Raw genomic sequence first — 13,938 nt, 5'->3', positions numbered from 1 at the left:
GGAAGAGAAAATTGCAAAACATCTTTTGTTTCTATACCTGTGCTTTCTTATGAGGTATTTGCAGTGTCTCAGCAGGTATTCTTTTGAAGGTCGACAGAGTTTCAGAGACCAGAAATCGTCTAGTCTCATCTTTGGAGAGCAGGACTTGCCAGGATTCCCTCCAAACAAGTAATGAACCTAAGCAAATGAGAGGCAGATCAGAAAGTTGATTGTTTGTGTACATCTGTCAAACAAATACTATTTACTATGTCAGCATCTTTGGAGAGGTTTATTCTGTAGAGAGAAAGCTCTGCCTTTAGACAAGCTGCTCCATCTTATCAGCATTACTTTGTCCCCTAGAAGATGAAGGAAGTTCTCTTAAACTGCTTACATTTTAAGATAATAAAAAAACTGCACTGTTAGACCTCCGTCTAGCAGATTCCCAAGTTACTTAAACAAACATCGACAAACCATGCGATCTCTTTCTTTTGGGAAAACCCATGAGCATGCTAAATCCTTAAGCACATAAGGTATGAGCAGAAAAGAAGGATCTGAGCCAACTCTTGTTGCCGTGTTCAAAATATTTAATGCAGACAATGCTCAAACCGATGGATTACAAGCCTATTCTCCAATCTTGACCTTGAAGACTCCAAACCTCCTTGTCATGAGTGAGGCTAAATTAAAGCACCTGTATTAAACCCTTCTTGAATTTGGGGATAAGCAGATTACACCCATATAATTGAGATGACTCCAACAATCACCCATTTTCTTTGAAGAAACATACATGTAAGGAAGACTCAAAAAAAAAAAAAAAGGGGACTTGGCAGACTAATGCCCCTGCCTCAGTCAGAGCACTGTTGGTGAAGCTGCAGTACTAAAACACCACAATCCAGACAAGAAGCCTTTTCCTTGAGTCAGAGAAGACCATTGCCTTCCTGAAAGACCAGGGCCACTGGCAAAGTGAATGGGAAGTCCTAAAGATGCTCAAAGTGACAACAAGCCCAGTCCAGCAAAATCTCAGGAGATGACTAACAGGCCTGTGACCTCACATGTACCATAAACTCTACATGTTTAGTTTGACTTGCAGAGAAAAACATTTCCATGGTCTCTGGAAGGGCAGATTTGTCTCACCTCAATAGAGCAGCCTAGCTGCAAGACACTCAATATGCTGCCTGGGCGCAAAGGAAAGAGCTAACTGAATAAAGAGTAAAACAAAAAGCCAGAAGTGTAATCCTATGAAGAACTGTGGAAGAAAACACCGACTTTATTTACAATCAGAAGTCACAACCAGTACTAGGATTGTCTTCAAAAAAAGTTTTAGCAAACCTGAGATGCCAGTCATAGAAATACTAAATATACCTGTATGCAAAATTCCTATTTTTATTCAAGATAGCTCAAATGAAGTAGTCTCTAACAGCCATTCTGATAATTTCAGGATACAACACCTTTAAAATGCAAGGCTAGAGTTACAGATAGAGGCAAATCTCAAGAAAAGTGTAAGCGTTAGAAGACGACTGTTTATTTCTCCATTTCCTTTTCCTCTTCACATCATTTGGCATTTCAGGCTCTGAACTGCTGACATTAAACATGTCACAACGTCTTCAAATACTGAGGTTCAAGAAATCCAACAGGCTACCTTTCTCCACAGCTTTAAAAATAATCACTCAAAACAACGTATTCTGCATCCCACTGATGTAGGCTCTCCTTATTTATATCAGAGGAGTTTAGAAAGGTCATTTGAACAGAGGTTTCTAAAAATAAGACTCTTCAAAACAAGTACATCAAACAGCTCTTCAGATAAAGCTGGGCAACTGCCATGATTTAGCAACCTTCACCGCAACTTATAAAATACTACTCTCAATCTCATGGTACCTTACACTTAGAGCAAGCCACTAAAGGCAGAGTAGTATTTACTATCCAACATTAACGTCCGTGACAAAGATGAACCATACAAGGTCTCCATACGGAAGTTGCACCTATTCTTCCTTAAAACCCCCCTTACTCCCAAACTTGGGCTAGTGGGGTTTCCCAATTTTGATTAACATTCCATGAAATCATAAGACTAAAGTATATTTGTCGTCTTCTGATCAGACTCTTTCAGACTAAAAAAAATTAGAAGAAGTTTATTTTAATTGTAAAATATCCATGAAAGCTTAAGGAAGTGTGTCACAGTAATTTCAATTCATAGGTTAAGGAAATTATGGTAACCTAATCCATTGGTTTCTGCTTTATTGGTTAATATGCACAAAGCCCTAGGTTTACTGAGCAGTCATGTTCACTACAAACAATTTTAAGTACATTTAAGCATGAAGACATCCATTAAAGTCAGATAGTGCTAAAGAATGACAGTTGCTTCTGACATACAGTGCAAAGTAAGGCACCTCTGTTACAACCGATTCTTAACAGTGATTAGTTCATTCAAAACACACTTTCTCCTGGAAATGTTGGTAACTATCTGTGACCATTTAGAGGGATGAATGTGGCAGCTAAACTAAAACAAAAAAAAAAAAAAGGACTCCACAGTCACTAACAGGTTGTGAGATTAATTCCCTGAAGACAATGAATGAAGTTTCAGGTGTTCTCAAGTACAAAAAAGCCAGGAGCTAGCTGCTTGACAACTTTGTAGAGGTTTAGTATATCCCACTGTCTGCATTTCTATTTCATCTAGGAGCTGTCATGTCTACTTCACAATGACATAAAAAGTAGCTTAGCATCTCATTTCAGAAGATGACAGCAAGTTAAATGAAAGTTACCCACCACAGTAACACTACACAAAAAAAGCTATATTCATTCTACCATCTTTGAAGAAGCAACTACACCAGAAGAGCAGTAAGACTAAAAAAAAAAAAACACAAACAAACCACCACATGTGTCTGGACCCTCATACCTTGTGCAATTCATCATACACCAGTTGATGGGCAAACCTTGGGCAGGGCTCCTCTTCCTGAAGGCTTTTACCTGGATTTTCTTTTGCTGCTTGGTCATTCTTATAGACACAAGACCTGAAATACAAGGCAGTAAGTCATGATTAGTTGTACCTTCAGGAAGTAGAAAAAGTTACTGAAAGGCTCTAAGGCACAAATGATGTCAATTTGAACTGTTTGGCATATAACATCAAAGATTTTCTTACTTCCCTACATATTGTCCTCTATTATCCCATCCCCATTCTTCACTCTCCAAAGAAACCCATCCAACAATCAGAGAAGGTCATCTTGTCTGAACACAGTCCTCAATCACAAGCCAAACAGGAAAAAAATTCTAGAAAATTTTATGTCATGAGCTTTGGAGGAATCTGGATGGTATTTTGGTATTTGGTAATTATTTTATATATATATTTTGGAAGTATTTGGATATTGCATTATTTGCTAGCAGAATTATCAGCACAAAGTATTTTTCGTTATGGACAATACCATCTTAGACACAGTAAAGCTACAGGCCACAGACTATAGCAAAGCTACTATTTCAATCACTGATTTTCAAGCAGACTTAAGTTGTAACTTAAAATCCATTTTTAAAAAACAACATTCACACCTTTCGAAGTGATTGTCCCCACATTAGAAGAGACCTTGAATACAAAAACGCTGCCAGCTCTGGAAAAGGACAGTACAAATAGGGCCAATAGATAAGGAGATCATTTTCTCAGAATACTTGGTACCACTGCATGCAGCCTGGAAAGAGCTGATAGATCCATCATAAAGACTTCTCCATCACCATTCATAGAGCAGACCAGTTTCCTTAGTTTCTAATAACTAGTACCATGTACCCTGCTATTAACAACTTACCTTTGACCGAATTTGCTGCACTGATGCTGAATCCTGGCCTTGAACATTTCCTACAGGAAAAACCTCTTATAATGACTTACTTCCCCTCATTCCCTCCACCTGCCTCCAATAAAGAACTTCACACGATTTCTCTCCCTCATTTGGCTCATTGCCATGGTGTCTCTAAAGACTATGGGAAAAAGAGATGCCTCGAGGGAACTCCATGGTCTTCAACATTACCATTCTATGGTTATAAGAGGTTACAGAATTACCTGGGAGACTGGATCATGTAGGATTGCTTTCTAAAGAAAGTCAGTGTAGATGTTAGAAACAGCACCCCTTTCATCGACTTACCAGCTGTTCCTCACAATGTCATAAATCCAGAAGGAATTCCTTACATTCTCTTCCCGCTTCTCCTTGTCTTTACTGAGCCCTGACAAGACATGGATTTCATTCAGTTCAGGATCAATGGTAGCCCTTTGAGTGAAACCTGTCATTGGAACTGAAAAAAAAAGAAAGTTACACACTGAAAACAATAGATGATACAGGAAAGGATCCAAGCATCAGACAAATCCATTTCCCTCCCCCTGCAATTCATGCAATTCAGCACATTTTCTAATATCCATAGCACAAGCATGAGATTTCACATAAGCACCTCTTCATCATTCTGGGATAAAGAGTGTCTGAAGTTTAATGTCACTACCTAACTTGCTCATTTTCTTCCTTTTAATTACTTTCACCTCTTCATCTTTCATATAAAACCAAAACTTAAGACAGAGTGATCCCAAGCTGGTATTTTCTATGACCTCTCCTGCACAGCGATTTCATTATTTACCACAACTTAAAACTGAAATGGCACATCTCCATATAGGAGGCATGCAGGAGTCACCAAGCAAACAACTTGCTTCTGGCGCATGCCCTCCGAAGTGGGGTGAGAGGCAGGAGGAGAAGGAACATTCACCCAGAGGCTGACTCCTTCCCTGCTGAGCACAAGACCAATGCGTATTCTCTTATTCCCTTCCTATTTCTGACTCCTGGAAAGCACAAAAACCATTCTGAGAGCTGCTGCTTCCTAGGGAAAGGCATGGGTAGAGCTATTTGGGAGAATACCAGCTCAGAAATGAGGATTAAACTGCCTCAAGATAGATCTAGATGATCCTTGTAGATATGAGTGGAGTGATTTTGTTATTACCTCACCCGTAAAAGGAAGCATTGATTCCAGAAAGTTTAATTGCAAAAGCTAGGAAACTCAAAAAAAAATTCAAGAGGAACTCAAGATTACATAGCTCACAACCTTGCATTGCTTCTTTTAGGACGAAGATGTGAAGGAAGTTTTTTTTTTTTTTTAAATGGTTATGGTATAATTACCCAGTTGTTCTTCTGTTCCACCTTCAGACTTAGAAATATGGTGAAATACTGAGGATTCCAGCAGTTTTCATCATAATTCCCCGAAAAAAGGTCAGCAAATTTGTTTGGCAGTCCTTTTTGTTTGTTGTATAATTCCCCATTTCCTGTTTCCCCAGGCAACCATCCTTCCAAAATGTATTTGTGAAGAGCACGTGATTTTTGTTTACAGATCCTGTTTGTCTCATTTCTCTTTCTGGGTCAGTTTACAAAGGCTGGTAAAGGTTCCTGGCCTTCGATCAAGATTTTGGCATGAAAAATTCTCAGAACTCTTGTATTTTGCAAATTCTTCCCCGCAATTAACTATGAACTCCACATACAGCCTAAAAACCAAGCCCGATGCTAATGAAGTATTTAATATTGCTGTTTAAGAACACACAAAATGGTATTTTGCAAGCCCGTTCTGTAACAGGCTTTGGTCTCATACGTCAATCTTCTCATTTGGTAGGCCAGGAAAGTAACAGCCATCAACTAAAAAATTCTGAGCAGCATTTGGTTACTATAGTTTAAACCCCTACCAAAATGTTTCGCAAAGCTAAAAACCCCCCAAACATTTCAACAAAAATGCTTAATTCTTACATATACTTAAGTAGAAACTGAGATACATTCAGACAATTAATTCTCAGGGTCCTGTCGACAAAAATCCTTGCTTATGGTTTTACAGAAGAGCAGGAGGGAGAGCCTTTGGAGCACTCATTGGCATAAGCCTGCCTATTTTGACCTCCAATTTTGCCACAAAGTTTCAAAGGAAAATTAATCCAGTTTATAAACAAATGGGTGGCAGAGCAGGGGAAAAAATGCAGGGAACAATGCTGGCACAAGAAGAACTACATACCTTGCTTTAGCTGCAAACCACAAGGAAGTTTTTAAATAAGACTAATGAGTACTGTGAAAGTCACCCAATAAGGAAATTGAGAACAACAGGACAATTATAGACTAAATATCATTAATTTTTGAAAACAATCATGTAATGTGTTTGCTTGCATAGTCAGGGACTAAATCATTGACTCAAAAGGATTAAATTCAAGGCATATTTGAGACATTTCTGGCAGGAGAGCCATCTAAATTTGATCAGCAATGCTAATGTACATGGAAAATGTCTTTGCAACCCTATCTGCTGCTTTGAACATTTGAGACCATGCCGGGTTTTTAGAAAAAAAAGCATGCAAATCTTCAGAGCATTAATACCTCAGGCTCATTGAAATGAAAATTATTATAATCATGAGGAATACAGTTGCTATATTACCACTGATACAGAAAGCATACGAAACTTGTCTATGGAAGTCCCATCCTTTCTCCTGAAATGTTGTTAAATATACGAATTTTGGTATCTACTTTATGCTTGATTTCCTGAAGCTGAAATTGTTATTTAAATAATGAAGGAAGGAAAAGCTGCCAAAGTTCAGTGCCTCTGGTTTTTTTACTCTTGATAGTAAGAATAGGATTGATCCGCAGCAACTGCAATCAAAACCAAATTCAAGTCAAGTCATTTCAGGCTTCCCTCATTTGTACATCAATCTCTTCTGCTTGAAACACAGAATGTCTAGAAAAATAATATATCAAAAAATATATACCCCTACATTTAGTAAGGGTCTAAGATGAAGAGCAACTTACATAAACTCTTTGACCTATCTAAGCAACAGTGTAGAAACCGCATTTAAGTAGTGCCTTAGGCTAGACAAAGCTGACATCTAGTCTGTTGCAGAAGTAGACCTAACCAGAAAGTTAGATGTTACATGATTAAAAAAAAACCCACAAGACAACAGAAATTTGGTAAACAAGTCCCTGAAAATAAACAGGGCAAGCTACTACACAAGAAAAGGGAGATGCTGTGATATTTTAAACACAACAGAAATGTCAAAAATATGTACAGATGACAGAGGAGAACGGCTACAGAAAATCCTCATGACTGACAAACACTTCCACTAGGGGGTAAGAGAGCTTCATAATCTGCAAGAGCAGTGGACTTGCAGTAAATGCTGGCTATAATTCAAATGACTGTGGTCAGCATATTAGAAAGGGACACGGGCTGTAAACTTGGGAAAAGTACTTGCAATATTTAGTTAACAAAATGTACATTGGGAAGGAAATTTAATTCTGCTGGGAGACAAAATTGAACCTGTGACTGTAACTGATTCCTTAGCATGTATTTTTAAAAAATTTTAATACTCAGCGTAAAAAGTCGTAAGGAACAAGGGATGAGAATTAGACATGGTAATGCCAGTGCACTGCAAGAACTACTATTTGCAACGTACTAGATCCAAGGGGCACATAAAGTGCTAAGAATGGCTCCATGGAAGTTCCCTTGCTCTTCTGCTTCTTCACATAAATGTAGATGTAAATCAGCTTTGGAGCAAATCTCTACCGATTTCCCACGATTCAGAGTGCCTCTCGGGCCCTGCTATCACTCAGGTCAGCTGTGGGCAGACAGCTCAAAGGACATAAAGCAGCGACTGAGGACTTAGCGCTGGTTGTTTTGAACACGCCACTGGCCTGTCGCTATGCGATATTAACTTGGCTCCTCTGACAAGATGTTACTGATTGAAGAGGAAAAGCCATAGAGAGACATTACTAAACACAATACAATCCCAAAAAGTCCAGTAGATGGTGAATGCTTTTTTCCCCCCCCCCCCCCCCCCCCATAATCTCCTTAACCAGTCAGGGTAGAAGGACAGTAACTAACTGAAAATGAGAGGCCTGAATCCTTTCTACAGAACTTAAAATTTTCATTTGTTTTTATATAGCAAAAATGAAAAGCTCATGGCCTCAATATTTTAAAACAATATTGAGCCACACAGGCCTTGAGTTAGCAGCCAGTTACACAAACAAGTAGTAATTCCTGAGAAAGCTTTGATAAGATGTTGTATAACCTTGTACAACATAATTTCCATTCTAATGTAACACGTGGGAAAAGGTTTTCTACAAAAGTGACACCTAATCATGCAAGAGATTTGTTCCCACTACCACAGTCCCTGCTTAGAGGCATTTATTTGATCATAGTGATCATTTCAGCAAGCTGACTATTTTTTGGCTTGCATGTGCAAACCGCTACAGTTGTTTCAAGCACAATGTTGGCTGCTGCCAGTATCTAAGCAAGAAAACACAGCTTTTACAACACAGAGGCAGAGTTTGCAAAGCAGTAAATCTGAGTTCACACAGATGTAGCTCTCAGTACTAGACAGAAGTTTGGAATTTAAATCTCATCTCCCTCATTTGACAGGATACTATAGCATGTTTTTAAACATGCTTTGAAACACAGCATTGGCAAAACAATGACATAAAACTTGTAGTCTACAGACCACTTCTGAAGGATTCATGAAGGATAATTAAGTGAAGCAAGTTCATTGACAGGCTTTTAGTGCCACCTAAGTTACAAAACCCTCAGAAGATGTTACTGCTAACTCCACAAGTGACTTGCAAGAATCCTCCCTCCTTGTGATGCCTCGTGATTAAAAAACAAGAGTAAGCTACATCACATGGATATTGCTGTTCACCAGAACCTGGCACCTGCCAGAGATATTAATTTAAAAAGAAGTGGTAGGTTGGCAAATTAGTCCATACCACTACTTGTAATCCATATAAAACTGAAGGAGCACCTCCCCTGAACTTCAATGGAGCAAACCTTGATGAGTGATAGAGATAGCATACAGGCCAGCTGTTGACACAGCAAGATAATGATTATCCTCTTGGGTTTTTCATGGTGAGACTGCATTTGGCAGCCAGCCAAGGAGCAGCTAAGGAGACCATTTCAATAGTTTGGTTGTCATGTTGAAAAAGAAACAACCCAGTGTCCAGCACTCAGTTCTCTCCCAAGCAACGTGAGATTTTGAAAAAAAAAAAACAGGTCAGTTAGTAAATCTGAATGGAATCCTGCTGCTATGCCGTCTCGGTAAAGCATCCTTTGGATTTTGTGACTACCTGCTCTACTCCTCATCTTCACAGTCAGAGGTAAGTATTTTGAGGTTGGTTCAGAGAAGCACCTCACAAGATGAAGAGCACATATGGTCCCTCAGAAAGCAAAGTGCTTCCATGGCAAGAGACACACTGGCCACTGTCAAGGTAGACCTTAAACTGAACAAGGGAAAAACATGTCAGGTGTCACAAACAATCAGAATGGGTTATTCAGACTGCTTTTCTGAGCTGGATCCTGGCCATGGTGAGCTAGCTGTGCTTTCTATTTTGATTAATGTTTTTCTGACATCGTCTTTTTTTAAAATCAGGATTTCCTGGACTGGGCTGTGTTGCCTCTGTCCGTGGTACTTATCCATGAAGCTTCCCGTCTGTCAGGTGCACAGTTCCGTGTCTGGAATGAGCACTTGCCCCAGCAAGACACCTGGGAACTTCACTGGTAGCTACACAAATATTTGCAGTTTGCCCATAAGAACTACTTCACCATTAAAAGGAGCGACAAGAATGTTTAGGGCTTGTTCTCATTTGACTTTGGAAGTTACTCGATGCCAAGGGATAGAAGATGATCTTGATTGTCCTGCAGAAGGAAATTCTCCCTCTAGCCAACAGCTCTGACACACCACCTGAGTCAGGGCCAAACAGGATTATCACAGGAACCTTGACCACAAGTGTTCCCATTAGCTCCCTTAGACCTGAAATGACTGCCCTGATTAGTCATGGATTGCGTGCTAAGCAACTCAGACAAGCTGTCAGTGCAGCCTTGTGAAGACATCTGATACTGGTGGCATCTCTAGACCACGTGTACGCTTCAGAGATACACTCTGGCATGTGGATGTTGGGTTGAGGGGTTTTGGGGTTTTTTTTCCAGTTGTGTTGGGTTTTTTTTGAAAGTAGTTTAAAGAATATGTCTGCTCTAAAAGGGTTTGTCCATCAACAATACACATTTCTGCCTCTCCTCCAACTATAGGCTTCACCTGTACTATACATCCACCAGTTTGTACCACTACTGCCTTCCTTCATATCCAACTCATTATCACAGTCGCATTTTCTTCTCCTCAGTCTCATTTTGTCCATCCTCTAGCTGACCTAACTAATTTCTTGCTCCTAACAGTTATCATGCCACAGAAAGACAACCATCCCTAATAGCCTAATTTTACTCTAGTGCTGTCCTTTGACAGCAAAGAGAAAGGACCAGGTTTTTTTGATGCAATGAGTTGGAGAAAGCACCCATGCTCACTGGTAAATGGCATTTGCCAGACACAAAGAGCTGCCAGGCTTACCTATGTTTCAAAGCAGATTGAGTCAAGAGGCATATTTAGTAGGCAAAGCTGTGTGCAAAATCACCTTTTAGAAATTGTACCTTGATGAAATTTGAACTTTTCCCAGGAATGAAAAAAGCACATCTAAACTTGCTAAAATTATTGTCCTTTACTCACAATTAAGAAAATTTAAGTGATATTTATCACTTAATACTCTCTCAAAAGCATCACCTATACAAGGAACTGGTTCCCAGGATCAACATCAAAAGGACAACTGAGAGTGAAGAGACACCTAAACAGCATAAAAATCTCATCCAGAAGATGACAGCAGCAAAACCAACATATCATTACCATACTTTTCTAGCATTGCAACAACTCCATATTACTGATATTCCTTAACTATCTGTTTTACTACTTTTTTTTAAAAGCTGCTCACTATTCTAACGGAAATTTTAAACAACTGCACAATTAGGTTCTTTTACAAAAAGTAGAATCAAAACAGCTTAACTAAGAATAAGACTGAATGCCACATGCAAGCCAGGAACAAAATGTAATCATGGGACTTTATAGGAACATTTAGGTCAGGCATCCTCAACTTGACTCATCACACCCAGCAGCTTAAACTTCACCACGACCAGTCAGGGAATCACTTTGTTCCTGCACATCAAAATGGTGCATCACTACCTACACAAGAGTACAATAAAGACTTGCTTTTTTGGGTGAAAACACTGCTGACAGAGTTTGCTGTCTGAATTTAACAAGCATTTTGTTCTCTTCCTGTTAAAATGCAAATAATCCTAGTATTTTCTTTCAAAAAGCAAGGGAAATGTTCAAATCTGTTTGTTTACTTTCTACACACAGGAGAACAGTAAACTGAAAATCTACTCATGAATTATTTCCAATGAGTCATTTTCTTACAAAGTCTACTATTCACCACTTTGGGGCCTGTGGGAATGGGGAGGAGGGCTAAATATTATACAGTCTCATTCGCTTTACTGAACCTTGCAGTTAATGTACCAGATGAGAAGCAAACCTCAGTGTTTTCTCTATTTAAAGATAGCTTGCTATCTTTAAACCTGAAGTAGACACAGGTGTATGCTTAAGGCCACATGTTTTAAAGCTTCTGGCTATAAAGAAAAGTAGTTTTAAAAAAAGCAAAATGGCAGAATGCTAGCAGTTTCATGGAAGAAAAAAAAATCAATTCTTTAAAAGCTCCTAAGAACAACAAACAGTGCGTGGGTGTGTGTAGAGCAACATCAGGCAACATACAGGCACCTTAATAAAGGAGACTGTCAACCATACGAGCTGGTTCTTTCTTGGAAGCACACTAGTAAATAAATGACTCCAGAGAATAAGAGCTTGGGTACTCTTCTACCTCACTGGCATGACTAAGTTAATGAGCAAACAATAACTCATAATCATCAATAATTCACTTCAGAAGTTCAGCAAAATTACTTGCTAAAAATTAGGCCGGATCAAAATCAGGAAGACAGCCTGAATTCAAGATACATCAGCTTTCCAGGATTTTGATAACTGGAAGAAGAGTAAACAAGATCGGGACTCAATATACATAGTACGAGAAATATTCATAACTTTTGTCCCATAGCAATACAGAGTGCAACACAGATTTTGACTTCCGAGCTGTTATGCTGAAAATGAGGATATTTTCAACAGGAAACTGACGTGCTTATACATGCAGAAATCCTTTTTGGAAAAAAAGAATATTCTTCTCTCTCATTTGAGAAAAAAAATGTATAAAATCACTTGATTATGGTCATGTTACAATGCCTTTTGGGTGGTTTTAAAGCTTTCTGGTATAGAGAACTATGCCTAGTGTTTATAGCTCCAGTGGTATGAGCCAAACAGGACTGAAACCTTGCTCCCTCCTACCTTTTTTTGCCATTCCCTGATAATTTAGTACAAAGACAACAGGTCTCATCTTTCTAGTCAGCTCCTGTGAGGCAAAATAACCTCTGCCCTATGCTCCACTTCTCTGTCTCTGAGCATCCTACCTGCCTTTCTGCACCTCAAACCAAGCAGATCATTTCTATTTTATCACATCTTTCACTTGGTGAAAGCTAGAAAAAACACTGCTTTCTCCTTTCCTTAAAGAAATTTTCTTTTTCAGTCTTTTTTTTTTTTTTTGTCTTTGCTGGAGTGTCAAAGGAGATATTTTTAGGTCTTATTTTGCTGAAATACTTTTCTTTAGAGGTGCTATGTGGTTTCACACATAAATTATTTGTATTATGCTGAAGACTGAGAGTGTCAAATGACAGGCAGGACAAAAGAGCTGGCATAAGTTTAACCTATATACCGTGGAGCTTACTTGGGCACATAGGGCTAGCTAGGGATGCTAACCTGATACCACAGGACACTGAAGCTGGCCTTTCACCTACTGAACAATGTACTTCTCCTTTGTACCAACGGGAAGAAATTAGTATGTAGATATACTCTTACCCATCCCTGAATCTTTCTTAGTGCCGTCTGATATGATATCCACATGATCGCTGTCTACATCATAACTGAAGAAGTCATTCAAATAAGTCTTCGACCTCTGGCCACCAAACACATATAAACAGCGATTTTTCTACAATGGAAAAAAAATGTATGTCTTCACAAAGCTCAAGAAAGTATGTTGGACAACTGTGACCATTAACAGAAACATTAATGAATCAAACAGTAACAGATATGTTTCCTGTAAGTTTAAAATCATGCCTTAACTATCAGGTCCACCAGTCTTAATTCAGTAAGTATCTTTTACTGTCAGCTCCACAAAGATTCACAGGGAACAATTATGCAGAACAGTTTATTATTCTCAAACTCAATAAAAAACTTAAGAATTCTTGACTGTATACTTGATTTTCTTGATTCTTGAATTTATGATTTCTCAGTTTCAAGAGCTAAACAGTTAAGGGCTCACAGCTTCTCCAACCCAAAACAACGCTCTTCTTACAAACACAATTTTAAATACGACTTCTTCATGATACAAGACCACAAACCTGGATCCAGCAGTTTCAGTTCCAGAGTGATTAGGCAGATTTTACATAGTTAACATACGTAACTATTGTTAACTATTGTTAACTCTGCCTGATCAAGCCATAACTTCAGAACATTAAAACAGCAATACATTTTTCAAGTTTACTAATAAAGAATTAACAATCTCCACATCTAAAAGCCATTAGATCATAACTTAGCTGTTAAAAAAAAAAAAAAAAAAAACAAACAAACCACCGGAAACAAAAGACGGACTGTAAGAGAAACTATCCAGGTACCAGCACATTACTAAACTCAGAACAGGCAATTAGCAAGCAGCAAGCCAAGAATAACAGGTTTATTACTTCTTTCAAGTTTGCCAAGTGGAAAGTCCATAAGAGGCAGATTATTTTTCTTTCAAATGGCTAAGAAAACACCAGAGGACCTAAACTTCCATGACCTGTGCTTACAGAAACCTGTATTCTTATGTTTACCATGGACATATACTTTAGAAATTCCTCTGGTACCTGTGTGGAATTGTGTAGCAATATGTTTTTGATGAGATTTTAGAAAGACATTCAAAACAAAAATTAAATTGAAAGCTCTGAAAGCACAGTACTCACTATAAAAGTTCCCATGTTTCATTTGAAAGG

At 38.6% G+C, this 13,938-nt stretch overlaps 1 protein-coding gene across 1 annotated transcript in view; it reads right to left on the bottom strand.

Moving 5' to 3' along the window:
• MKLN1 (muskelin 1, intracellular mediator containing kelch motifs) overlaps nucleotides 1-13,938 on the bottom strand; it is a gene marked incomplete at its 5' end in the record, with an annotated part of 29,982 nt that overhangs the window by 12,899 nt on the left and 3,145 nt on the right. The window contains 4 exons of the mRNA XM_010297560.1: nucleotides 38-177; nucleotides 2,867-2,981; nucleotides 4,095-4,242; nucleotides 12,770-12,899. Coding sequence (XP_010295862.1) covers nucleotides 38-177; nucleotides 2,867-2,981; nucleotides 4,095-4,242; nucleotides 12,770-12,899 — 533 coding nt within the window. The remainder of the gene's footprint in view (nucleotides 1-37; nucleotides 178-2,866; nucleotides 2,982-4,094; nucleotides 4,243-12,769; nucleotides 12,900-13,938) is intronic.

This window comes from Phaethon lepturus, unplaced genomic scaffold, assembly GCF_000687285.1.
Source record: "Phaethon lepturus isolate BGI_N335 unplaced genomic scaffold, ASM68728v1 scaffold942, whole genome shotgun sequence".
NCBI classification, from domain to species: domain Eukaryota; kingdom Metazoa; phylum Chordata; class Aves; order Phaethontiformes; family Phaethontidae; genus Phaethon; species Phaethon lepturus.
This window is presented reverse-complemented; position numbering and strand designations above follow the sequence as displayed.